Source organism: Orbicella franksi, chromosome 10 (assembly GCF_964199315.1).
Source record: "Orbicella franksi chromosome 10, jaOrbFran1.1, whole genome shotgun sequence".
In the NCBI taxonomy this organism is placed as follows: domain Eukaryota; kingdom Metazoa; phylum Cnidaria; class Anthozoa; order Scleractinia; family Merulinidae; genus Orbicella; species Orbicella franksi.
In genome coordinates, this window is record NC_138154.1 from 27,506,881 (window position 1) to 27,534,799 (window position 27,919).

Sequence of the window (27,919 nt, forward strand, 5' to 3'; positions counted from 1 at the left end):
GCACCTTTTTTATCTTATTTATAGAGGATATCATATAATTTGTTAATTCAATTTAACAAAAAATTCTCCGCTACAATAATGTGGAGAGTCCAAAAATTAAACAACAAAAATCGTGACTTGCTATTTGATAGAAAGCCATTTACGCGCTACAAAAAAAATTCACTTATTTCACTGAATGTCCGATTTAGATAACAATTAAAAATTATCGAGGATTACATTCTGAAAGTAGGTTACGGTGTTTACACGAGTAGCTCGAGAAACAATGGTATCGCCTGTTATTGTCAGATGTTATTCTATGACCTCAAGTAATGTCAGTTTGTACGTGGTGCAGGCACGAGCAGTTTAAGTCACGTGACACTGAAGACAATCAGCCCTTCTGCCAGAATTCACTGAGTGGATGAACCTGGTATTACCAATAGTCAAGATCAACCTGAGGCAGTGCTTGTTTCACGATAGATCGTACCTCGTCCAGGGAACCCAGTGGATTGCGCATAAGTTCCAGCATCTTCAGATTAGGAATGGATCTTAAGCTGTCCAGCAGACCATGTAAGTCACGTTCATCCATATTTAACCTAATAAGAGCTAACATTGTCAAGTTGGGAAAGAACTGAACGCGCTTGGTGAGTGGAGCAAGGCTACCCCTTGCGTTGAAATTCGAAAAACGAAGCAATTGTAAAGTTGGGAATGTTTTGTTCATTCCTCCAAACAGCGCCTCCATTTCCTCCTCTTGCAAAATGCTTTCATACACCCCCGATATACGGAGTCTTTTTAAAGACGACATTTCAGGAAGTGACCGACCGAGCGACGCGCCTACTGCTGGAGTCAGGCTTATATCCCGTAGCACCAGTTCCTTAAGAGTCTTGTGTGTGATACTACAAACAAGTTTGTTTACTGCTGCAGCACAGCAGTCATATAAATTAAGGTGAAGAGCGGTGATGTTGATAAATCGTGGTAACACACCAGCTAGTTTTTCTGCTGCCACTGATGTCAATGAACACCATGACAGTAGACTACCAATTTTCACACAGCACGTGCTGGGATTTGGTACTTGTTCCAGCAGTTCACACATACCGTCTCCGCATTCACCAAATTCAATGGTTTTCAAACGTTTACAGTTTCTGATAACTGCACCAAGATCTTTCAATGTCTGCGCGTTCACAATTTCATTACAGTAAAGAGATCTTAAGAATTTCAAACATGACTGTTTTGAACACGAAATTTCGGAGCAAGATGGAGTAGAAATGGTAATAGTCTCAGTAAACAGTCTCGCATGGTCATCACAGTGCAGCCATAACCTTGTTACGTAAAACTGAGCTTTCCCATTATGGACATGTAGGACACAATGAAAACAACAGTTTTCGCATCCTACAGTCGTAAACTGCCTTAAAAAATCTTTAATCAAGAGAGCAGCAGAGTTCTCGGTTATTCTCAGTGGGACATGTAAGCAATCGAAAAACTCCAGAACCTCATATAGCCTTGACACCCATTTCCTCTCATCATCAGGAAAAAAACTGTAATAATAACCAGCGTAAAAAACTAAAGCTTTACAGGTAGAATCTTCATTTACAATTGTCATCTTTGGTATATGTTCAAGAAATGGTCTCCTTCGGGAAATCAGGATGATCCCAGCTGTGCAGTCTAACCAATATCTCGCCAGTGCACCTTTTGATTGAACTTCTTTCAAAGAATCGTAAACCAAGGCACTGAACTTCTCATGCCTGTCAGTGGCGTCACACAGTGGCTCGTCTGTCTCGTTTCCTACATCTGGTATTATCTTTGATAAATCCAAGGTTGGGTCAGAGATCCTGACTGATGTTAAGTGCTGAAAAATCTTCACTGCTCCATCGTCAGACAAACCGCAAACGAACTGCAAAACATTCTCCCAGGCTTTACAATCCTCCAAGGTGCATGTGTGCTGTTCAATTCTACCGAGATTTCCTTCAGGAACACATCTGTAAGAGATGAACCACGCTGCCAAAAATTCTTGAATGCTCTTGTGGATAAAGGATACCATCCCGGCTGGTCGAAGATTTTCTGCGTACTCGGTAACTTGAAGTAGGCCAATAATCTGACTTTCGTCGCAACGAACGGCAGCGGACAATTGCTCATACTCGAACACATGATCGTCCCTCAAAAGACATTCCAACGCCACCTTTCCGATTTCAGCAAGAACATCTTCGAAATCGTGTACTTTGCCAAAGTGAGTAGGCGAATCTTTCCCTTGATTGTAATCCAAAACGTACTGGACGATCGCCAAATACAATTTTGTTTTGCTTTCAGGAAAGCTCTTTGACTTGCCTTTTTTCCACAGGGTGCAAAAGAAGAGAAGAAGAAGCGGAACTTTCGCTAAGTCTTTCAGGTTTTGCTGGTCGAGATGACGACTTAGTTCTTTTGCTTCTGCTTTGCCACCAAGCATTCTTCTCATAAAGGCCTTTCTGTCCTCTTCACTAAACCCGGTGATCTCAGCATGCATGTCTTTAAACGTTCGTAGCTCGTCAGCTTTGGAAATTCGAGTCGTTATGAGGACACAACAGTTTCTCAGTTTCTTTCCTCTGAATATCTCATAGATTTCAGAGTTGCTTCCGCAGCGATATTCGTCGTAGCCATCAAACACCAGCAGTACTTTGTCTTGGTTTTTGGTGATGTAACGTAACATGCCCTCGTTCAAGGCTGTCTCTTCCTCCGAAAAAATGGAGGACTGACTTATGACGTCTTGGAAGCTCTGACATTTGGATACTTCCTTGAGATTAACAACAAGAACGAGCTCGAACTTTCTTAAGGCATCTTTCTGATTTTCACTCATGCCCTCATAGATGTACTCCTCATCACTAGACGGATCTTCATACTCGTCAAATAACGAGTCGTCATACTCGTCACTTGATGTGTCTTCGCCACCATCTTCACTTGACGAGGATTCGCCATCTTGTTTTGTTTCTCTCTTGTCTTCATCATCTTCGAAGCTCTTTATTGCATCTTTCTGTTCGTGTCCCGTTATCTCGTGATCAAGTTCAGCCCAGTCCACAGCCAGTTTCTTGACGAAAGTGCTCTTCCCAATACCGGTCTGCCCTTGCACGAGTATTCTCTTTGGTACAACACCGTTCTTGTTTGCAGTGAACACATCAGTGTAATGTTTCAGTTCAGACCGTGATGACCCAGCTGGGGTTTCTTCCTCTTTCACCCAGGACAGTCGAGTGTATATCTGGTGAATGTCCACGGGGGATTTTTTAGACCAGGCAGAAGTAGGCACTGTGGCGGTTCTCTTGTAATGCTCTGCCAGTTTACTTCGACAGAATTTCTCATCAAAAATGTCCTCCGCAGATGCTTCTGAATTAGTAACTGCAATGATAACGAATTAGGGCTTCAATAAAAATAGTAAAATAGCAAGCAAGCCGCGTTATCAAACTCAATATACGTACGCAACTTAAAAAATCCACAATAATTTCACAAGCCATTTTTTTTCTGCGCAAGTAGTCCCGTCGCTCATTTATTTTCACTGGCAATGTAAGAAAACAATTGGTACATGAATTTAGTTGTGCATCATATGGCTGGTTTCCATACGATCGCTGTGATCGCTTCAGAAAAAGTTACGATAGTTGTCGTAACGATCCCAATGACCGCTGAACCCCTTTTTATGCTGCGATCGTAGAGATGATATGGAAAGCAGCCTTAACGATGCACGCAGGAATTTTATCTTGCTCATTAGTTATGCTCCCATGACTTCTCGCGTGTATCATAGCTCGATGAAGCACCCTCAGGGCCGGCAACACTACGCCAGAGGACTGAAAACGTTGCTTCATTTTTACGGTTAGGCCTTCTGTCCGCACTAATCCGTCACGAAAACGGAGCTTTTCGGAAGCGCACTTCAAACAGGAGGAATTTGAAAACGCCGGCTTTTCGTTTTTGTGTGGACAGCAAAACACATTTTGAAAACGGAGCTTTTCGACAACGATGACGTCGCGATAATTACGTCATTTCCCTGACGAAGATTTCCTCAAATACAAATCCAAAAACACCGGTGATTGTTGAGTTTTCAAATTCCTCCGGCGCAGTGTGGACGGAAAACATTTGACGGGTTTTCAGAGTGAAACCTCCGATTTGTGCTTCTTCCGGCGTAGTGTGGATGAGGCCTAAGGCATGAGTCATACTGTACTGCACACGAGAAACTGAAACCATATCTGTGAAAATGTAACTTCTTACATGTATCTGCGAAGGCCATATCTAAAAATGTTGAAAATTACAGAATCTACAATTATACATACTGTCTTTAATGTGTTTTAGACTTGAAGGCCTTTCTGACTCAAAGATTGATTTTACAGTGTAAATTCTTCGCAGCTTCTCTGTCTTTTTCAACTTTCGTTTTACCTCCGCGGAAACCACTTTTTTTTTTGGTTCACATCGCGTCTACTGCAGGTTTTTTTCCTTTAATTTTCCAAGTCACTTACCAATTGGTCTAAATGTGACAACAAGGTAGAGATTAATAAGAAATAACACGGAAACTGCGGTGTTAAACATGACAATAAAACGGCGTGTTAAAAAACAAGGTTCATTTACTTGACGTTTCGTATGTTTCAACATACATCTTCAGAAGTGACCGTTAGGAATAGAAGTAACAACTAAGTTTCAATTTAAAATAAGTAACTAATTAACAATTACAATGACAGAAGCTGAGAAAAATTGGCATATAAACAATGCAAACTAATAAAGATAAAGCTTTTCGCTGCTTACATTATCACTTAGGGCGGGTTTTAATTCCCTTATTAGCAGAGTCTCTTTTATCTTGCAATGTGTATCTGTCCGACCTTTTGCTAATATATCAAAGTGGTTCCATTTGAAGTTGTGACCAGTTGAAGTGACGTGGTCTGCACTAGCAGAAGCATGACAGCTACTTGTGATCGCTTTAAAATGTTCAGTTTTTCTGTCATGCAATCTACGTTTTGTTTTTCCAATGTAGAAATCCTGGCAGTCCCAACAACTAGCCATATACACAACTTTTGACAGTTGGGAACTGTTGATCCTATCTTTATAGGGAAATAAAGACTTAATGCGATAAGCGCTTTGGAAAATAAGGTAGAACTAAATAAGGTACAAAGCAAAATTGTTACCAAACAACTGAAGACCTGCTTTAATAAGTTTTGTGGTTGCATTAATCTTGCGGTAGATTGCGTAGATTGCATGACAGAAAAACCTGAACATTTTAAAGCGATCACGAGTAGCTGTCATGCCTCTGCTATTGCAGACCACGTCACTTCAACTGGTCACAACTTCAAATGGGACCACTTTGATATATTAGCAAAAGGTCGGACAGATACACATTGCAAGATAAAAGAGACTGCTAATAAGGGAACTACTACCGCAGTTCATATATGAACTACCACAGACCATATATGAATTATTTCATATAAACTTCACATCAAGGGAATTAAAACCCGCCCTAAATGATAATGTAAGCAGCGAAAAGCTTTATCTTTATTAGTTTGCATTGTTTATATGCCAATTTTTCTCAGCTTCTGTCATTGTAATTGTTAATTAGTTACTTATTTTAAATTGAAAATTAGTTGTTACTTCTATTCCTAACGGTCACTTCTGAAGATGTATGTTGAAACATACGAAACGTCAAGACTACATCATATTTGGTCTTCTTTCTCTTTTACAAACCTGGTTTGACATCTACCATCCTCTGACTCTTGATTTCATGCGCCAGTTGTTCTACTTTGTCATCTGTTTTGGTGAAACTATCCTGCAGTTGTGCCATACCTTGCCCCATTTCTTCCACTTTGACCTTTGCTGCAGCAAGACCTCGTTCTGCTCCCTCGACTCGTTGTTCCACTCCTTCAATTCTTTGTTCCAATCCTTCGACTCTCCTCAATAATTCTTCACTCACCATTTTTTCCATGGACACTAGCCTCTCCAAGATCTTGTCAATCTCTTCTCTTCTAACCTCCTCTTCCTTTTCAAGCTTCGTTTCCACTGCATCTAGTCGTGCATCATGCCCTGCCAAGTCTGCAATGATTCCTTTTACTTCTCTTTGGACCAGAGATAGTAGATCTTTGTCCACAGCATGTCCCATACACAGCTGGCAACCTAAGAAAAGATTCATCAGTACTTTACTGATGACATATGCAAGTCACTAGGACAGGTCACCTAAGGACGTTCGCGTTCAAAATGTTCCCACCGACAGATTTTTTTAAATCTTGCCATGAAGTAAGGTAAAGATCAAATGGGGAGTTACCTTGCTCGTTTTTTAGATAAGGCACTTTTAAGACCTTTTGTTATTTTAAGATGATGTAAATTTACAGCTATCGGTCAGAAAACAAGCTACTATTCTAATGAAATTTAGATCAGGTAAATATACTCAATTCAACCGAACTAAGTACAGTCAAACCTCTATCAAGCGGCCCTCTTCTAAGCGGTCACCCTCTATCAAACGGACACTTATCAAATTCCCAAAAAGTAGTCCCCTTATTTACTGTCAATTTGACCTCTATTAAGCGGTCACCTCTGTTAAGCGGACGCGGTCACCATTTAGAATTCCCAACTGGCGAATTTTATCGTATTTCACCTCTATTAAGAGGTCACGTAGTCAATTACAATACGATATTTCAGGATATTTTGACACGATGATACGCGAACCATGTCCAGTTTCTTTCAACCGCTCATCAAACACAACATGATATACTGTTGTTGTAAACCGAGAGTCAGACAATATACTGTATACATGCTACTGTTCCATTTTTACCATATTTTATACTACATTTTGGGAAACCTCTATTAAGCGGTCAACCTCTATTAAGCGGTCAGTTGGCTCATTCCCGAGGGTGACCGCTTAATACAGGTTTGACTGTAAATTAATTAAACTTTTGCAGCTGATGTCCTTCTTAGAGGTAGAATAGGTACAGAAAAGGAGTAAATATTAGTCTTGTCCATCCACGTTCGAAGAAAACGTCAGTCACACGAGAGCAGAAAAAGCGAAATATTTGTAACTTTTTTACAGACAGATTTTTCCTGTTTTTTTTCTTTTGAGGAATGAGGCAATGTCTCCTGTCAGGTCTTAGAGAAAATGGTACAGAGAAGGAGCCACCTCTTTGGGCAGCTCTTAGAGTAGGTGGTGTAGGGGTGAATCAAGTTCCTCTACCTTCATTTACAGTAGATGGTGGAAGGATAGAGATATCTAGTGGATGGGATGGACAAAGCTCCCTCAGCGGCTCTTAGATTAGAAGGTGGAGGGATGGAACAAGCTCGTCTTCTTGCAGCTCTTAGAGTAGGTGGTTCAAAACTCACAAAGGGATGGACTCTTACAAGTAAGTGGTGGGGGAAAGTGGAAGCTCTCTTGGCTGTAATAGAGTACATGGTGGGGGATGTAAAAAAGCAGGTTTTCTGGGTAGCTCTTAGAGTAAGTGGTGCAGGATTGGAATTAGCTCCCCCGGAACTTCTTGTAGTAGGTTATGGAGGGATGGAGGATGCTCTCCTGTCAGCTACTAGGGTAGTAGGTGGTGAATGGATTGAGCAAGATTGATCTCTTGCCAGTTCTTGGACTAGGGGTGGTTGATTCTCAGAGGTGTCAAGAGAGTTTGCGCACAGGCTTGTCCTTTTTTTTCAAGAATGTGACGACTGTTGAGGATGAAGAGTGGTAGGGAGCCTGTAAGTTGTTTTGAAGGAGCAGCTTAAAATCAGAAATCTCCCTCAATGCTGGAACCACACTTGTATCAAAGTTTCTTGTCTTTCCACTAAAAATAATTATTATCACTTCTTTGCAACTTGCAGGGAAAAGTGGCTGAGTTTTCTACAATGTGCACCACAGAGTTTGAAGTTTTATGGCATCTCTGTATCTTCCGTGTATTCCTCTTTTCGCTGATGGATAATTACTTGGATTCCTCAGAAACAACGGAAAAGCATAAACAATATCTAGCCTAATGCAGATCAATTATGTAAAGATCTGTTATTCCAACGGATGGAACGAAGTGACTTGGAACGAAGTGACCATGGAACGAAGTGACTGTAAACAGTGTGGATCAGTCATGAATGATGTTACAGTCACTGCCAATACATTCACATATCAATAACAGATCTTTACATAATTGATCTGCATTATACAGTCACTTCGTTCCATGGTCACTTCGTTCCATCCATTGGTCACTTCGTTCCATCAAATAGTCACTTCGTTCCAAAGGTAAACTAAGCTACTACCCTCAAGAAGTTTTGTCCGCGGGTAACTGAGTAATACAATTCTTTTGATCGCTGTCACATGCGATGCGAAGATGAAACCCCTTTCACTACTTTTATAAGTGAACTAGAAGTTTGTATCGAATCGATTCAAGATGTATATTGAGTCGACTTTGCATGTGCATAAAAACGATGTCGAGATATAACAAAACGACATGGAAACGACAAAAGGACCGGATACCAGACAGTCCAAGGACTCTATCCGCTTAAGGTGTTTAGTAGCTTTGTAAGATTAGAAGATTACTTGCTTAGTTTGTAAAAAAGATTAGCAGTTTACCTGCTTAGTTTCCCCTTGGAACGAAGTCACTATTCTTTCGAACGAAGTGACTCTTTGATAGAACTAAGTGACCAACGGATGGAACGAAGTGACTTGGAACGAAGTGACTTGGAACGAAGTGACCATGGAACGAAGTGACCGGATACCATCCACACAATAATTTCGCTTTAGTGTATCTGTAGTCTCTCGTCGTAACTGTTGTTAATTATTATTTGTAATATAGTTAGTTTATTAGTTGTCTTTAGTCATCGTTGTCAATTCTAGTCTCTTAAGTTCTCTTGTTACCTTCAGTTGTATTTAGTTGTACCTAGTTGTATATTAATAACTCGTCCAAACATGACTCGCCTAGATTAGCTCAGCTATCCGCGGGCATGTTACAATTGTAATTTTAATTTGATAACAAATAAAATGTATGTATATGTATGTATGTATGTCGAGCTAGTTAAATCAGAATAAAGACAAACCAGAATCTATCTTTCATGAGTACCTTTTGATTGCCAATCAGAAAGCTGATCTACAGTGGTCTTCTCCACACCACCAGTCAGTCCCAGACTTCTCACCAATGTTGCCAGCTGGGAGAAACAATCACTGAAGAAGACTTCAGTCCAGTCAGTAACATTACAGTGGCCCCATGTGTTCCTGACATTTTCCCTGACATCATCAGCTGAACTCTGAATAGACAACCCTGGATTTGGAGAGTGGAAAATTGGTGCTGGGTTGTTAACTCCCAGCAGACGAAGGATTGCACTCATGTCCAGTGACTCGTCAAAGCCTGAAAACTTAGCAAGATGATCTGGCAGGAACAGCTTGGCCAAGTCCACTGAACTGTTGATGTTGTAGTTGTACTTGTGTAGGTCTTTCTTTTTCATGCCATACAACTGACGATTATTGTTGATGTTCTGGAATTTCAAGTGTTCAAAGCATGGATCAGTACTGACCTGATGGTAAGTCAGTGCCTTTAGGGTACAAGGTGTGGCCAGACCACTGCAGTAGTTGTCCAGGTTTGTATAATGAGTGTCCATTCCTTGTTTGATGAAATCCCTCAATACTGGGGCTGCTACTTTGTTCATGGCAATCCCAACTACAAGCCATCTCTTCTCCTCATCAGAGACCATCATCTTGACTTACCAATTAATTTTACTCTAAATAACCTCCACAATGTCTTCACAGATCTGGAAAACAATAAAAATGAAATAGTCCATTTTGAGTCAAATACATGTAATGAAACTCCCTATCGTCACTTGAGGTTACAAAGAAAAATATTTCATCCCACTGTAAATCAATGGTACTAGACAATCAGTAAGGCATAATTATGTACTTTGATGCATTTAAGTTTAAAAAAAAAAACAATGTCCAAATCTTTCAATCACCAGATGCTAAGAGCTATATCTGTAATCTGTTCTTTGCAATCTTGTGTACACAAGGTGAAATATTATGAAACTACATGCGTATCTTAACTAGAGGACTAATTTATTTATTGATATATTTATATGCAAACAGTTATTGACATTATTTTATAATCCATCAAATATTTTCACTCGGTTGGTCTAAACACGTCACGTAACTGAATATGACCCAGCTAAAACTGGCAAATACATGTATCCAAGTGATATTCTCCAATTTTCAAAACTATGCTTGTCGCAAAATATATTAATTTTGAAGGATATATAATAAACACAAATGCCCCAAAAGCCTCCATTTTGGCATGAAAATATAAAGGGATATTTGTCCTTGGACATTATCTGTTCCTCGAAGCTCAGAGTTTTCCTCAAGCCATGCTCACAGAAAACTGTTTGATTCTCAGAACAGATAATGTCCACAGACGAATATCGGTGCATATTTTTGCACCAAACAGACGCCATTGTTTATTTATCACTGCTGCTTACACTGAAGGTGCAAGAGGCTGAACTCATATGTTATAAGATTGAGGTGTTTGATTTGAACAGGAAAGGGTCCATCACAGCACCCCCATCCCTATCCCCCACCCCCCACCCTTCCTTGCCTGTTTGGGCATCCCTGGATTTGCAAAATGGTCTTGATCAAAGGACATGAAAAACCAATAAAAACTGTTCAATAAAAGTAGAGCATGGAGTTCCTGTTGTCATGGTTTGATTTGATCTATCTGCCAGTTACCAACACAAGCCAGGAGTGAGTTTTGTGAAAGATAAACCACTATCACTGTTATACATGTGGAGACTAGTTATATTTGCTATCTTCATTCCTGTGTGTGAATTATGTACAGTACTTGTATTGTACATATTATGTAACATATACATCGTATAACCCTAATTCCTGTGAATTACTCAGCATCGTTATAATGTAAATCTAATCAATTGCTACTGTTTTCTGATGTTTTTTTTTTCACGTGTTTTGTGTCACTAGCTGTCTTAAGGTTCTCTTTCAGCTTAGTCTTCTCTAAACCAAAAATACTGCAAGGTATGACATGTTTTGTCTTTGAAAGAATAAACAGAAAAGAAAATTTTTTTCAAAGCTTGAATGAACTTCACAGTCAAAAATATATTTCTAGAAAATAAACAAATGAACCACATAACTCTTACAAGAAACCAACCATCTTCTAAACCAGGTCACTTAAAACAATTTTTAATTATAAAGAATTTTACTGGCCTGTATGGAAAACATATATATTAATAATGGTAGAAACATCAAATCATTGAAATCATGTTTTACCACCTGGATTTCAAAGATTAAAGACCTTCCACCCCCGACCAGATTTCAATTAATTCATGGAAGCTACAAATTTACTTTTGAGCTAATGAAAAGATGTGAGCAGATCATAAAAAGTTTGTAACTTTAAATTGAAAATAAACATAAACTCAAGTACATTTAATCGTTGAATCATTTGTATTGAATACAGTTTACATGTAAGCCTTAAGCTCAATATTTTTTTCTTATCCATGACAATGCCATGGATCTGCGAAAGCTTGGATTTTAAAAGATTTTGACATCAATTTCACAGTTATTTCAGGCCTCATTTGAACTTGTCAGTTTTGTCAATAACATAATTATATATTCACGTTTCCATAAAATACATAATTATTAATAAAACAATAAATCATCTAGAAATGTTGTGTTCAATTGCAGTTGTTGCGTTCATTTAAATTAAATTTTAAAATAATTAATACAAAAAATCTCAATACATGTAGTGTCAGCTTTTGGATTGACAACTGTGAACTTGTCCACCTTATTTCTTCCAATGCCTAATTCAACTGGACAGAAACTTTGCGGTGAGTAGCATGTGTTGGCTTAACGGATTTTGCATTTCAGCATAAATGCATTTCACACACGGCACTGAAACAAACATCATGGTGAGATTTTGCTGACAGGACTTAAACTAGATCTGCAATGCATTGTGGCTTACAGGTTCTTGCAATTACCATAATAAAAATAAGCTCTGTGCATTTTTCCAGGCTTGCATATATATATTAAAAAAACAAAAAAAAAACAATTATTTGTTCAGCCACCAATGTTCAGTTTTGCCAAACAAAAGCAAAATGATCACTCATGATCATAATTTTATTTTCCTTACTGGCAAATTCCTAGCAACAGAGGCTACACTAATAATAAGTGAAGTGGGGCCCCAGTCAAACCAGCATTGCTGAACTGGGCATCCCTGACTAAATATCGTCAAAAAATAAATAAATACAATAACCACAGTTGTGGTGTTTGCTTGAGATCAGTCCATTCAAGAAAGATAGTGAAAAACTGTGACAGATGTCTTGAAAATATGATCAAGCCCAAGGTCACAGTTTTTCACCATATGGTCACTGACCTTAAGCTGGCAAATAATGTTTTTATTTTTCTTTGCTGCGGTAAATTGGTTTTAATTACAAATGGCCTTGTTTACGCAACTTTGTCATTGAATCGGCTTCTGCGCCAGATCCACTAACGATTTATAAAAACTCTTTGCAATGAGTGAGTAACTCAGATACTAGATAAAAAAAGATGTGTCAAAGAACAGATTTATTTCAAACTACTTTACATTGGTTGCATTTATTTCATCAGTTAAGTTCTCCAAAATTGTTTTTCTGCTGTGAAATTTCATGCAAAGAGAAGTTTTACTACAAAAACAATTATTTCTATCAGTCGTTGCTATTAAAATCACTTGAAATCAGACTTTTCTACCGTATATTGAATAGCGGAGAGTGAGAAAATTCGTTAAGTCTATTCCACAGAAATTCTCTTAAATACAGCAATGATCAGAGAGGTAAACTTAACTGCAATTGACTCATTTTTCATTTAAAATTTCACGGTGAGAGAAACACAGGCTTACAAACTATTACAGCTGCCAAGCTACAAAGAACTAAACAAACTCTCCCAACTTCAAAACACTCAATTGAATTCACTTCCAGTGACTTTCCTTGCCATTTAGTGAGTAAGGATAAACTTGCATTAATTAATCGTCGATGGAAGTGTAAAAAAGGCAAAAGATTGACAATTGTAGCCAAATTTAGGAGCGGTCCATAACTTGGGGTTTGGATGAGAACATCTGGACTGCTAGAGGGAGTGCAATTAGCCAATCAGATTCAAGGATTTAGGATTCCAGACCACTAGGAAGCTGGAGAAAAGTAAAAAGTAATATTTGGGTTTCTGTGATCTTTCCATGCACTTGGCTATTTTGTTGAGATCACGGTCAGGCTCCAATGACCGTTTGGAAAGTGACATCGTACACCAAGAGTACAAAATGTAATGTCACATTTGACATTACATTACAAGTGAAGTTCATTTCTACAATTTAAAATAGCTTTATTCAAGCATATTTAGGACTACAGGGAATGTCCCATACCTAAACACATTCCTCTATCAGGTGATTCCAGAAAATATCCATACCATACCATGGGCAGCATCTTAGAATTCCAGGGGAGTCGGGTGGGGGGGGGGGGGGGGGTTCTTGGACTGGAATTCTGAAGGCATGAGGGGGTTTGAACTCTGAATTTCCAGAGGGGGAAGACGTCGAAAGCTTCACTTGAAATTGCTGATCTGATAATTTTTCCAGTTTGTAACTCACCGCAGAAGCAGGATCAAGATCGATCAGGCAGGTGTTAGCGATCATGCGGAAAAGTGAGCGGATGGGTTGTGCAGCGAGCGCCCCATCAAAGAGGCTTTAAAGTTGATGAATTAGTCAACAGACTATTTTACAATAACTGTCTAATTCCTCATGCGTTGATTGGCTCATTTTTATCATCAATAAGAGTACAGATGGATTTCCTATCATTCATTCCCTGCATTTGACCATTTTGCAATCTTGTTATGTTAAAAAACAAATTGACCTCACTTTTTTATGCGTCTGTCCTCTTATTGATGATAAATTTCATCCTAACATTGTCAAAGTTTACTGCGGTTCCACAGCCCCTTTGACAATGTTATGATGCAATTTATCATCAATAAGAGGACACACACATAAAAAAACTGATGTCAATTTGTCAAATAAAATATAAAACAAGTCTCTTTTGGATCTAAAATTGTCGATTGACGATCTTGTTCCGTGAGCAAAACTCGCCCCAGTCTCTCGTTTCCAAATGGAGCGCCTGACAGATTTGTAGGCTGCATTACTAGTGGTCAGCAGTTACTCGATGAACGCAATTTTCAATATGGTTGGTTACGGCCAGCAAATTGTGAACTTTACTTTTTTCTTCCACTGGTAACAATAATTTATGATCTACTCTACTGAAAATATGAAACTAATGAACTGAAAACAAAAAGTTTTATTTAGTGGTAAGCAACTGATAAATAACACTTAAAATGGAAAGCTACGGTGTACTTTATTAAAATAATGTTAACAAACTTGAGTTGCTTGTTTGCTTGACCAAAACTTGTGAGTAGATTCTTGGTGGGGGAAAGAGCAATTTGCCCATTTGCTGGAAGTTTTAGGCAGTCAAACAGGAATACCAAAGGGTCTGAAAAAGATTGGAAATTCCAATGGGGAGGAGGAGAGGTTAATGATTTTGGAATTTGGAGGGCATGGGGGGAGGTGGGGTAGAGCATTTTGGAATTTCCAAAGGCAAGGGGAGGTTAAAATGTTAATGCTGAGCGTGGTAGGGTATGGATATTTTCTGGAATCACCCATTGAATCAACAGTCACATATTGAGCTTGCACGGTCTGTGGATAAATAAGAAACACTCTGATATATATTTGAACACTACTTTAAAACTACCCTGGCTTGCATTTGAAATAGATGCCTGAATCCTGGCGGGATCCCACAAAGAATCCCTTCTCCTGCCAAGGTGGCAACTTTTCCTGGCGGGATCCATCCCAAGAAAAATTCCCAGCCCACATCTTAGCAAGAGTCCCACCAAGGAAACTGTTCTCTCCAGGATCCCGCAAAGAAAAACTCTCCTGCAGAATCCCAGTGAGAGTCCTGCTGGTAAGCAAAATCTCAGTAGTATTACTAGCGAGAACTTAATTCTTGTTGAAAATTTGTGCATTCTTGTGGCTGACATGCAAATCCTGTTAAGGGTGCACTAAACCCGTTCTTGAAATAAAAAAATTCACAGTTGACCTATTGCAAGCCATCTCTAGTTAAAGTTTCATTACTTACAAAGACCCGAGCCTAAAATGTGGCAAGTTGAAAATGAGTTGTAAAGACGTATATGTAATCCCGTCTACACTCTGTGGTTTACCCTCAGTCTGTATTTTACTCCTTGTCTACAGTCTGTATAGTCCCCAGTTTACCCTCAGTCTGTATTTTACTCCTTGTCTACAGTCTGTATAGTCTAGTTCACCCTCAGTCTGCATTTTACTCCTTGTCTACAGTCTGTATAGTCTACAGTTAACCCTCAGTCTGTATTTTACTCCTTGTCTACAGTCTGTATAGTCTCCAGTTTACCCTCAGTCTGTATTTTACTCCTTGTCTATAGTCTGTATAGTGTGCAGTTTACCCTCAGTCTGTATTTTACTCCTTGTCTACAGTCTGTATAGTCTGCAGTTTACCCTCAGTCTGTATTTTACTCCTTGTCTACAGTCTGTATAGTCTCCAGTTTCCCTTCAATCTCTATTTTACTCCTTGTCTACAGTCTGTATACTCTCCATTTTACCCTCAGTCTATATTTTATGCCTTGTCCACAGTCTGTATGGTCTGCAGTTTATTCTGAGTCTGCATTTTACCCCTTCTCTACAGTCTGTATATCCTCCACTAAACCTTTAATCTGTATCTTACTCCTTGTCTACAGTCTATATAGTCTCCAGTTTACCTTCAGTCTGTATTTTACTCCTTCTCTACAGTCTGTATAGTCTGCATTTTACTCCTTGTCTACAGTCTGTATAGCCTGTAGTTTACCCTCAGTCTGTATTTTACTCCTTGTCTACAGTCTGTATAGTCTCCAGTTTACCCTCAGCATGTATTTAACTCCTTGTCTACAGTCTATATAGTCTCCAGTTTACCTTCAGTCTGCATTTTACTCCTTGTCTACAGTCTGTATAGTCTGCAGTTTACCCTCACTCTGCATTTTACTCCTTGTCTACAGTCTGTATACTCTGTAGTTTACCCTCAGTCTGTATTTTACTCCTTGCCTACAGTCTCTATAGTCTCCAGTTTACCCTCAGTCTGCATTTTACTCCTTGTCTACAGTCTGTACAGTCTGCAGTTTACCCTCACTCTGTATTTCACTCCTTGTCTACAGTCTGTATACTCTGTAGTTTACCCTCAGTCTGTATTTTACTCCTTGCCTACAGTCTCTATAGTCTCCAGTTTACCCTCAGTCTGTATTTTACTCATAGTTTTAAGTCTGTATAGTCTGCAGATTACCCTCACTCTGTATTTTACTCCTTGTCTACAGTCTATATAGTCTCCAGTTTACCTTCAGTCTCCATTTTACTCCTTGTCTACAGTCTGTATAGTCTGCAGTTTACCCTCACTCTGCATTTTACTCCTTGTCTACAGTCTGTATACTCTGTAGTTTACCCTCAGTCTGTATTTTACTCCTTGCCTACAGTCTCTATAGTCTCCAGTTTACCCTCAGTCTGCATTTTACTCCTTGTCTACAGTCTGTATAGTCTGCAGTTTACCCTCACTCTGTATTTCACTCCTTGTCTACAGTCTGTATACTCTGTAGTTTACCCTCAGTCTGTATTTTACTCCTTGCCTACAGTCTCTATAGTCTCCAGTTTACCCTCAGTCTGTAATTTACTCATAGTTTTAAGTCTGTATAGTCTGCAGATTACCCTCAGTCTGTATTTTACTCCTTGTCTAGTCTATATAGTCTCCAGTTTACCTTCAGTCTGCATTTTACTCCTTCTCTACAGTCTGTATAGTCTGCAGTTTACCCTCAGTCTGCATTTTACTCCTTGTCTACAGTCTGTATAGTCTGTAGTCTACCCTCAGTCTGTATTTTACTCCTTGTCTACAGTCTGTATAGTCTGCAGTTTACCCTCACTCTGTATTTCACTCCTTGTCTACAGTCTCTATACTCTGCAGTTTACCCTCATTCTGTATTTTACTCCTTGTCTACAGTCTCTATAGTCTCCAGTTCACCCTCAGTCTGTATTTTCCTCATAGTCTAAAGTCTGTATAGTCTGCAGATTACCCTCAGTCTGTATTTTACTCCTTGTCTACAGTCTATATAGTCTCCAGTTTACCTTCAGTCTGCATTTTACTCCTTCTCTACAGTCTGTATAGTCTGCAGTTTACCCTCAGTCTGCATTTTACTCCTTGTCCACAGTCTGTATAGTCTGCAGTTTACCCTCACTCTGTATTTCACTCCTTGTCTACAGTCTGTATACTCTGTAGTTTACCCTCAGTCTGTATTTCACTCCTTGTCTACAGCCTGTATACTCTGTAGTTTACCCTCAGTCTGTATTTTACTCCTTGTCTACAGTCTCTATAGTCTCCAGTTTACCCTCAGTCTGTATTTTACTCCTTGTCTACAGTCTGTATATTCTCCAGTTTAACCTCAGTCTGTACTTTACCCCTTGTCTACAGTCTGTATAGTCTTCAGTTTACCCTCAATCTGTATTTTACTTCTTGTCTACAGTCTGTATAGTCTCCAGTTTACCCTCAATCTATATTTTACTCCTTGTCTACAGTCTGTATAGTCTGCAGTTTACCTTCAATCTGTATTTTACTCCTTGTCTACAGTCTGTATAGTCTCCATTTTACCCTCAGTCTGTATTTTAAGAATTGTCTACACTCTGTATAGTCTGCAGGTTACTCTCAGTCTGCATTTTACCCCTTGTCTACAGTCTGTGTAGTCTCCAGTTTACCTTCAATCTGTATTTTACTTCTTGTCTACAGTCTGTATAGTCTGCAGTTTACCCTCAGTCTGTATTTTACTCCTTTTCTACAGACTGTATAGTCTGTAGTTTACCTGCACTCTGTATTTCACTCCTTGTCTACAGTCTGTATAGTCTACAGTTTAACCTCAGTCTGTATTTTACTCCTTGTCTACAAGCTGTATAGTCTGCAGTTTACCCTCAGTCTGTATTTTATGCCTTGTCTACAGTCTGTATAGTCTCCAGTTTCCCTTCAATCTGTATTTTACTCCTTGTCTACAGTCTGTTTGCTCTCCATTTTAACCTCAGTCTATATTTTACGCCTTGTCCACAGTCTGTATGGTCTGCAGTTTATTCTGAGTCTGCATTTTACCCCTTGTCTACAGTCTGTATAGCCTCCAGTTAACCTTAAATCTGGATTTTACTCCTTGTCTACAGTCTGTATAGTCTCCAGTTTACCCTCTGCAGTCTGTATTTTACTCCTTGTCTACTGTCTGTATAGTCTGCAGTTTACCTGCAGTCAGTATTTTACTCCTTGTCTACAGTCTGTATAGTCTACAGTTCACCCTCAGTCTATTTTACTCCTTGTCTACAGTCTGTATAGTCTGCAGTTTACCTGCAGTCTGCATTTTACTCCTTGTCTACAGTCTGTATAGTCTCCAGTTTCCCCTCAGTCTCTATTTTAAACCTTGTCTACAGTCTGTATAGTCTGTTCCCCTCAGTCTGTATTTTACTCCTTGTCTACAGTCTGTATAGTCTGCCGTTTACCCTCAGTCTGCATTTTACGCCTTGTCTACAGTCTGTATAGTCTGCAGTTTGCCCTCGGTCTGTATTTTACTCCTTGTCTACAGTCTGTATAGTCTACAGTTTACTCTCAGTCTGTATTTTACCCCTTGTCTACAGTCTGTATAGTCTCCAGTTTACCTTCAATCTGCATTTTACTCCTTCTCTACAATCTGTATAGTCTCCATTTTACCTTTAGTCTGCATTTTACTCCTTGTCTACAGTCTGTATACTCTGCAGTTTACCCTCATTCTGTATTTTACTCATTGTCTACAGTCTGTAGTCTTAAGTTTACCCTCATTCTCTATTTTACTCCTTGTCTACAGTCTGTATAGTCTGCAGTTTACCCTCAATCTGTATTTTACTCCATGTCTACAGTCTGTATAGTCTCCATTTTACCCTCAGTCTGCATTTTACTCCTTGTGTATAGTCTGTATAGTCTGCAGTTTACCCTCAATCTGTACTTTACTCCATGTCTACAGTCTGTATAGTCTCCATTTTACCCTCAGTCTTTATCTTACTCCTTGTCTACAGTCTGTATAGTCTCCATTTTACCCTCAGTCTTTATCTTACTCCTTGTCTACAGTCTGTATAGTCTGCAGTTCACCCTCAGTCTGTATTTTACTCATTGTCTCCAGTCTGTATAGTCTGCAGATTACCCTCAGTCTGTATTTTACTCCATGTCTACAGTCTGTATAGTGTGCAGTTTACCCTCAGTCTGTATTTTACTCCTTGTCTACAGTCTCTATAGTCTCCAGTTTACCCTTAGTCTGTATTTTACTCCTTGTCTACAGTCTGTATAGTCTGCAGTTTACCCTCAGTCTGTATTTTACTCCTTGTCTACAGTCTGTATAGTCTGCAGTTTACCCTCAGTCTGTATTTTACTCCTTGTCTACAGTCTGTATAGTGTGCAGTTTACCCTCAGTCTGTATTTTACTCCTTGTCTACAGTCTGTATAGTCTCTAGTTTACCCTCAGTCTGTATTTTACTTCTTGTCTACAGTCTGTATAGTCTGCAGTTTATCCTCAGTCTTTATTTTACTTCTTGTCTACAGTCTGTATAGTCTGCAGTTTACCCTCAATCTGTATTTTACTCCTTGTCTACAGTCTTTATAGTCTGCAGTTTACCCTCAGTCTGTATTTTACTCCTTGTCTACGGTCTGTATAGTCTGCAGTTTACCTTCAGTCTGTATTTTACTCCTTGTCTACAGTCTCTATAGTCTGCAGTTGACCCTCAGTCTGTATTTTACTCCTTGTCTAAGGTAAAGGTAAGGTAAGGTAAAATCTTTATTTAGACATGGTATTTCCTTCAGGACTATACAATATTTAATTTAAATAAATCTAACAACCTAACTAATTTAATATTGTAAATAACTACTAGAATAAGAGAAATGATAAAAACCTGCTTTACAAGGAAGCCGTGTATAAAAACAAAATAAAATTCATATAAGGCCACTGTCAAAATCATAGTTCTTCAACTTAGATTTAAATTGATTAAGGGAGAGCGATTGTCTAATATTCAAGGGCAGACTATTCCACAGTACAACTCCGCTGTAAGAAAGACTTCTTTTACAGTAATTAGTGTGGGGCTGTGGGATAGCAAGCGTACCATCACTATCTCTTAGCTTATAAGTCAAAGTATCGGAACGGAAGACAAAGCGTGAACAAAGATATTCCGGAACCATATTATTTACAATCTTGTACATCATTATTGATTTATTAACAAGGCGTTGACGGTCCAGTTTAACCCAGTTGACCATCCTCAACAATTCATCAGTATTACAATCATAATTTGAAAAAAATATGATGCGTGCTGCCCGATTTTGTAATTTTTGTAACTTTTGAGACAGAGGTTTAGAACAGGATCCCCACACTGAACTGCAGTAATCGAGATGAGGTTGGACTAATGAATTGTAAACGGAAAGTAAAGTCTTATATGGGACCAAATACCTAATACGTTTAATGGCGCTAATGCCAGAAGCAATCTTTTTGGAAAGCTCATTGATATGACACTCCCAAGTAAGATTTTCATCAATGTGTAGACCTAAGGATTTAACAGTCGAGACTCGTTTTAACGGAAACTGGTTGATATTAGCAGTAGGATTCACTGTAAAATTTGAAAGCCTTTGCTTGGAACCAATCAGAAGGAATTCTGTCTTTGTCATATTTAAAGTTAGTTTGTTGGCTGCAAGCCACACATGAATTCTCTCCAAATCAAGATTAAGATCATCACTGTCACTACCAGCAAAAGTAATACTAATGTCATCAGAGTACATCCTTGGTTGGGAATGCTGGAGGCAATTAGGCAAATCATTTATATACAATAGAAATAAAAGGGGCCCAAGAATCGTTCCCTGTGGAACACCACAGCGAAGGAACATTTTGGACGATTTATTCCCGTTAACAAGACACGTTTGGGTTCAGTTTTTTAAATAAGAGCAGAACCATTGGTTTGTGGAACCCTGAATACCATAAGCTTGTAATTTTGAGAGAAGAATAGAGTGATCCACAGTATCGAAAGCCTTCTTAAGATCTAAAAATACAATGGCATTAATAAAGCCACGATCGATGTTTAAAGACCAATTAACCGTCGCTTCAATCAATGCAGTAACTGTAGAATGAAGCGAGCGAAAACCGGATTGGTGTCTACTGAGAAGATTATTTTCATTTGGGTAATGATACAACTGATCATAAATAATTCGCTCGAAAACCTTGGCCACAACCGGGATAATCAAGATCGGTCGATAATTAGAAGGATCACTCCTACTTCCTGCTTTCTTAAAAAGAGGCGTGATTCTTGCATTTTTCCATTCATCAGGAAAAATACCAGTATTGATCGATTGATTGAATATCAGAGCGAGTGACCAGGAGATTAAATCCGGACATTCTTTTAGAAGTCTTGCTGACACAGAATCGAGACCTGTAGCCTTTCTCTTGCATATTTTATTTAGGTGGGACAAAACGTGCGATTGAGTCACACGCTGGAAACTAAAACAATTGCTGGTTTGGCAAATATATTCATCGAAAGAGGTGCCGACTTCCTCTATATCCCTGGACAGTTCGGGACTGATTTCTGCGAAAAATTTATTAAAACCCTCTGCGATTTCGGTCGAATTCGTTATTCTCATTCCATTGAGCTCAAGCTCGTTAATTGCAGCTTTATCCGATTTGTGGCGTGTCACCTCATTGATAGTTTCCCATGTCTTGCGCGAATTTCCATTGTAAGCTTCAAAAGTTTCATAATAATAGGACTTTTTTACATTCTTGACCTCATTGTTCACTTCATTATGCAACTTCTTAAAATTATTCCAATCACTTGGATCGCCTGTCTGCAAAGCCTTAATTTTAAGACGATCTCTCCAATACATCAAATTCTTAAGCTCAGGAGTAATCCATGGACTTTTAGAAGCACGAACATATTTTGTGTGGAGTGGAGCATGCAGATCACACACTACTAAGAACAAAGTTTTCCATTTCGACCACATTTCATTGGGGTTATCCATTCCCATGAGATCAGCTCACGGTTGAGCCAAGATGTCCGACTGAAACCTATAACGATCGAAATTTTTAAATTGCCTATACGAAACAGTACTATTTCCCTTGATGGCAGATGGCAATGAAATTTTACGAAAAACATAAATCAAACTATGGTCACTGATTCCGACATGAGATACTCCAGAGCAAGATACATTGTCCAGGTGACTAGTGAAAATAACATCAATTAAAGTGCTACTCACAGGCATTACTCTTGTCGGTTCATTAATAAGTTGTTTCAGATTGTAAATATCAGTAATGTTTAGTAACGCCTGGGTATTTACATTATTCAGAGATGATGAGAGCATATTACAATTAAGATCACCCATAAGGTCATACTCTTTCCCTTCAGCATCCAGCTTTCCAACAAAAGATTCAAAATCAGAAAATAATTCAAAAGGTGAATTGGGAGGTCTATACCATGTAGCAACAATAAAAGACTTACTTCTTGGTTTGCTAATTTCGATAGTAAGGCTTTCAAGTTGGTCAAATACGAGGTCCTTGCGAACATTATAATTAATATTAGAACGAACATAAAAGCAAACCCCACCTCCATTTCTGCCGTTTAGCGGTCAGTCGCGGCGAACGATATCGTAACCATCAATACTGACCTCATTATCGGCGACAATTTCATGTAATCGAGTTTCATTGACTGCTAGCAAATCAAGGCATTTACTACGCAAAATGATGCGAAGCTCGTCGATAGGTCTCGGGAGACTAGTAATGTTTAAACAGGCCATTTTAAAGCCACGTTTGCTAGGAATCAATGTTTGAGTATTAAAGGAAAATATATTAGGAGGGACAGAATGGACGCGAGAAGAGGGGCTTGAAGGAGACCCTTCAAGATCCGAGCAAGTTGCAAATTTTTTTTTTTCCCAACCTCTCGCCAATTTGTTAACAAGATTATTGCGTGTGATGGATGACACTGGTTACTGGATTTCACCAGTTTCTTTTCAAACCATTCTTTTCACTTTTGTCTTCTTGGCTTGACGCAACGAGCACAAATAATACTCCCTACACAATTTTCAAGCTTTTCCATTGCCTCAAGTTTCAAGTAATATGTGTAAGTCTGGAGAATATGTGTAAGTCTGTATAGTCTGTAGTTTACCGTCAGTCTGTATTTTACTCCTTGTCTACAGTTTGTATAGTCTGTAGTTTACCCTCAGTCTGTACTTTACCCCTTGTCTACAGTCTGTATAGTCTGCAGTTCATCCCCAGTCTGTATTTTACTCCTTGTCTACAGTCTGTATAGTCTGCAGTTTACCCTCAGTCTGTATTTTACCCCTTGTCTACAGTCTGTATAGTCTCCAGTTTACCCTCAATCTGTATTCTACTCCTTGTCTACAGTCTGTATAGTCTGTAGTTTACCCTCAGTGTGTATTTTACCCCTTGTCTACAGTCTGTATAGCCTGCAGTTTACCGTCAGTCTGTATTTTACCCCTTGTCTACAGTCTGTATAGTCTCCAGTTTACCCTCAGTCTGTATTTTACTTCTTGTCGACAGTCTCTATAGTCTGCAGTTTACCCTCAGTCTGTATTTTAGTCCTAGTCTACAGTCTGTATAGTCTGCAGTTTACCCTCAGTCTGTATTTTACTCCTTGTCCACAGTCAGTATAGGGTCCAGTTTACCCTTAGTCTGTATTTTACTCCTTGTCTACAGTCTGTATAGTCTGTAGTTTACCCTAAGTCTGTATTTTACTCCTTGTCTACAGTCTGTATAGTCTCCAGTTTACCCTCAGTCTGTATTTTACTCCTTGTCTACAGTCTGTATAGTCTCTAGTTTACCCTCAGTCTGTATTTTACTCCTTGTCTACAGTCTGTATAGTCTCCAGTTTACCCTCAGTCTGTATTTTACTTCTTGTCGACAGTCTCTATAGTCTGCAGTTTACCCTCAGTCTGTATTTTACCCCTTGTTTACAGTCTGTATAGTCTCCAGTTTACCCTCATTCTGTATTTCACTCCTTGTCTACAGTCTGTATAGTCTGTAGTTTACCTTTACAGAGCTTTTACTGAAACTGGGCCACTCAGAGAAAGAAAACCAATCAGATGGCAGGACTGAAACAACAGATTCCAACATTTTTAAATCCAGCCAATCAAATGTCCGCACGCGGTGACCTCATGGTTAGTGCGCTCGTCTCCGGATCGAGCGGTCCAGGTATAGTCTGCAGTTTACCCTCAGTCTGTATTTTGCCCCTTGTCTACAGTCTCTATATATAGTCTCCAGTTTACCCTCAGTCTGTATTTCACTCCTTGTCTACAATCTGTATAGTCTCCAGTTTACCCTCAGTCTGTATTTTACTCCTTGTCCACAGTATGTATAGGGTCCAGTTTACCCTCAGTCTGTATTTTACTCCTTGTCTACAGTCTGTATAGTCTGTAGTTTACCCTAAGTCTGTATTTTACTCCTTGTCTACAGTCTGTATAGTCTCTAGTTTACCCTCAGTCTGTATTTTACTCCTTGTCTACAGTCTGTATAGTCTCCAGTTTACCCTCAGTCTGTATTTTACTTCTTGTCGACAGTCTCTATAGTCTGCAGCTTACCCTTAGTCTGTATTTTACCCCTTGTCTACAGTCTGTATAGTCTCCAGTTTACCCTCATTCTGTATTTTACTCCTTGTCTACAGTCTGTATAGTCTGTAGTTTACCTTTACAGAGCTTTTACTGAAACTGGGCCACTCAGAGAAAGAAAACCAATCAGATGGCAGGACTGAAACAACAGATTCCAACATTTTTAAATACAGCCAATCAAATGTCCGCACGCGGTGACCTCATGGTTAGTGCGCTCGTCTCCGGATCGAGTGGTCCAGGTATAGTCTGCAGTTTACCCTCAGTCTGTATTTTGCCCCTCGTCTACAGTCTCTATATATAGTCTCCAGTTTACCCTCAGTCTGTATTTCACTCCTTGTCTACAATCTGTATAGTCTCCAGTTTACCCTCAGTCTGTATTTCACTCCTTGTCTACAATCTGTATAGTCTCCAGTTTACCCTCAGTCTGTATTTTACTCCTTGTCTACAGTCTGTATTGTCTCCAGTTTACCCTCAGTCTGTATTTTACTCCTTGTCTGCAGTGTGTATAGTCTGTAGTTTACCTTTACAGAGCTTTTACTGAAACTGGGCCACTCAGAGAAAGAAAACCAATCAGATGGCAGGACTGAAACAACAGATTCCAACATTTTTAAATCCAGCCAATCAAATGTCCGCAAGCGGTGACCTCATGGTTAGTGCGCTCGTCTCCGGATCGAGCGGTCCAGGTTCGAGCCCTGGCTGGTCACATTGTGTTGTGTTCTTGGGCAAGACACTTTACTCTCACAGTGCCTCTGTCCACCCAGGTGTATAAATGGGTCCTGGCAAACTTAATGCTGGGGGTAACCCTGCGATGGACTAGCATCCCATCCAGGTGAGAGTAGAAATACTCCTAGTCGCTTCATGCTACAGAAACCGGGATAAGCTCCAGCCTGATGGGCCTCTTGGCTCGCATGCAGACTTTACCTAATCAAATGTCCAGTTCAAAACAATGAATTTCATTTTGTTCATTGTGATGCTTATGCTACCATTGTCAAACTCAAGCCGTTAGCACTTTCACATTAGAAAATATTGTGTTAGTTTACTTAAGATTTTACACTGACAAGCGAGATAAACTCATTAGATTGACCGTTTTCCAATGTGAACGTACGGTCACAAAAAATATCACTTTTACAGTTGTTGTTTAAAATCGTAGAATAATAGATTTTGACATGTTTTACAGAATAAATTCCATTCCAGTTGTCTGAACGTGTTTCTATTTTTACACAGCTTTTGGGTATTTACCATGCAGTTCTTGGAAAAACCATTGCATTCACTGCCTCAGCAGCTGTACATTTTGGAAATTGAGCTCCCTTTCAGGGTTATCAGTGTATTGAAATAACATGTTCATGGAAAATTTAAACGAATTTTTTTCTGTGTTGTACTATCAAAGCCTCAGTGTGTAAAATCCCTCACTCGACACGCAAAAACAAACGACGATAGTGCCAAGCCTCCCCTGGATGGAATCGAAGATATTTCGAACAAAGAATTCAGGTTGCAAGTCCATTTTTGTATCAAGTTAACTTTTCATTTCTCCTGCTTTAAGTTTGCTTTCAGCTCCTCTCAGTTACATCGAAAATAATCCCTTTCCAATTCATACAATTTTCAAACCTGTACAGATGTGAAACTACTCAGAGACCATTTGAAGGGTTTCTTTTAAACAGCCATGACAATATTGAAACTCAACACCACACACTCTGGTAGCGATATATATTTACAAGTGACACTCCCAAGCAGCTTTTCTTTCCATGTATTTTCTAAACCAACCAACCCATAGAAAGTGGAACAGCATATAATTCTCCTTAAATCCGCCAGCACGGAAAACTACTGGTTAACAATTTATTAATTGCATAAGTATCACAACGAATAAGTTGAGATTTCATTGTTTTGTTCTGGGACATTTGATTTGCTGAATTTGAAAATGGGACATTTGATTGGCTGGATTTGAAAATGTTGGAATCTATTGTTTCAGTTCTGCCATCTGATTGGTTTTCATTGTCTGGGTGGTCCCGGTTTCAGTTAACGCACTGTAAGTGTGCATTTTATCTTATTTCTACAGTCTGTATAGTCTGTAGTTTACCCTCAGTCTGCATTTTACCCCTTGTCTGCAGTCTGTATAGTCTATAGTTTCCCTCAGTCTTCATTTTACCCTCTGTTTACAGTCGAGTCTGTATAATGCTTGGTTTTTCTCAGTCTTAACAATGAATTTCTCGTGACAATGTAAGCTGATGAAGTCTTATTTAGATCAGCGTTAACAATTAACGGATCAACGATTAATTCTGCAATAAAATAACGAAAGACTTCGACGGGTTTGATCCAAAAGAAATTGGAAACCCCAAAATATTTTTGGCTGCCCAAGAGACAGTCGACGAAGGGAAAATTAAAGGGAAGCAATTTCACTTCATTGCGGAAGTGAAATCTGTCAGCCTAACTAGCCATTTAGTTTGGAAGAAAGCGTTCATCTAAGTTAAATTATGTCTTAACTATTCACACAAACCTTGCAGCTTTACATCTGCATCAAACAAGTGACTGTAGTGAATATTTTATCCATCTGTCGCCAACATTCCAACCATAAGAAGCACTGCCTTCTTCACAGTAAGACATTTCTGAATTTGCCCGTCCCAGAATGCATCAGAAGTTATAAGGATCATCTCTCTAGCCTCGTTTCCATGCTGTAAGTTGGAACTTGTCAGTGAGTCATAAAGTACAGAGCTCACAGAGCTGGAGGGAGGGCAATCTCGTTCCCAGAGTCTTCATTCCCCTTGACCAGCGGTCGGAAAACGAACGAGAGCTCTGAGCAACCATTGTTCGCAAGACTGTTCGCAACCATTTTGAAATAAGCGAATTCTGCCCATCCAGTTTCACTGCGCAGTCTGCATCTATGGCGCACGGGAGGCGCACGCCTGAAATGGTTGCTCCCAGAGCTCTCGTTTTCCGACCGCTGGTCAAGGGGAGCGAAGACTCTGGAAACGAGATTGGTGGGAGGGCTAAGAAAATTTGGGGTGGTTCACTATTTTTTATTGCTCTGCATCAGGGACTTAGTCAAATTATTCTCTCATCTCACAATTGTAATTAACGGCAACAAACGTTAATGAAATCTCTTTAAGGGTCCATTATAGTATCTGTTGATGCCGTTGCTAGGGAAAAATCAATTTGCTATAACTCTGCACATGTATGATTCAATTTGGACCAAATTTGGACGATGCCCATAGGGAGCAAATATGATCCAGTTCATGACGTTATCGGACCACGCCCACTGTCACGTGACCAGAAACAGAAAAAAATGCATTTTAACTAAATTGCTTAAACCTTTTTTCCG

The 27,919-nt window shown here is 39.3% G+C and overlaps 1 protein-coding gene across 1 annotated transcript; it reads right to left on the reverse strand.

Annotated features, from left to right (window-relative positions):
• Window positions 1-166: 166 nt before the first annotated feature.
• On the reverse strand, window positions 167-27,186 carry LOC145500897 (uncharacterized). The gene is made up of 4 exons (XM_081480432.1): window positions 27,098-27,186; window positions 8,985-9,669; window positions 5,656-6,081; window positions 167-3,336 (listed from the first exon to the last, which is right to left on the reverse strand). The coding sequence occupies exons 2-4, from the start codon at window positions 9,613-9,615 to the stop codon at window positions 410-412; spliced, it is 3,984 nt and encodes a 1,327-aa protein (XP_081336558.1). The 5' UTR covers window positions 9,616-9,669; window positions 27,098-27,186; the 3' UTR covers window positions 167-409.
• Window positions 27,187-27,919: the final 733 nt, after the last annotated feature.

Bases quoted from the DNA above. Each gene is read 5' to 3' on its own strand.
- LOC145500897 (XM_081480432.1), bottom strand. From the start codon at position 9,615: ATGATGGTCTCTGATGAGGAGAAGAGATGGCTTGTAGTTGGGATTGCC. The intron at 6,082-8,984 runs GTACTCATGAAA...ATCTTTTCTTAG, and splicing joins TTCTGATTGGCAATCAAAAG to GTTGCCAGCTGTGTATGGGA. The intron at 3,337-5,655 runs GTTTGTAAAAGA...TTATCATTGCAG, and splicing joins GATGGTAGATGTCAAACCAG to TTACTAATTCAGAAGCATCT.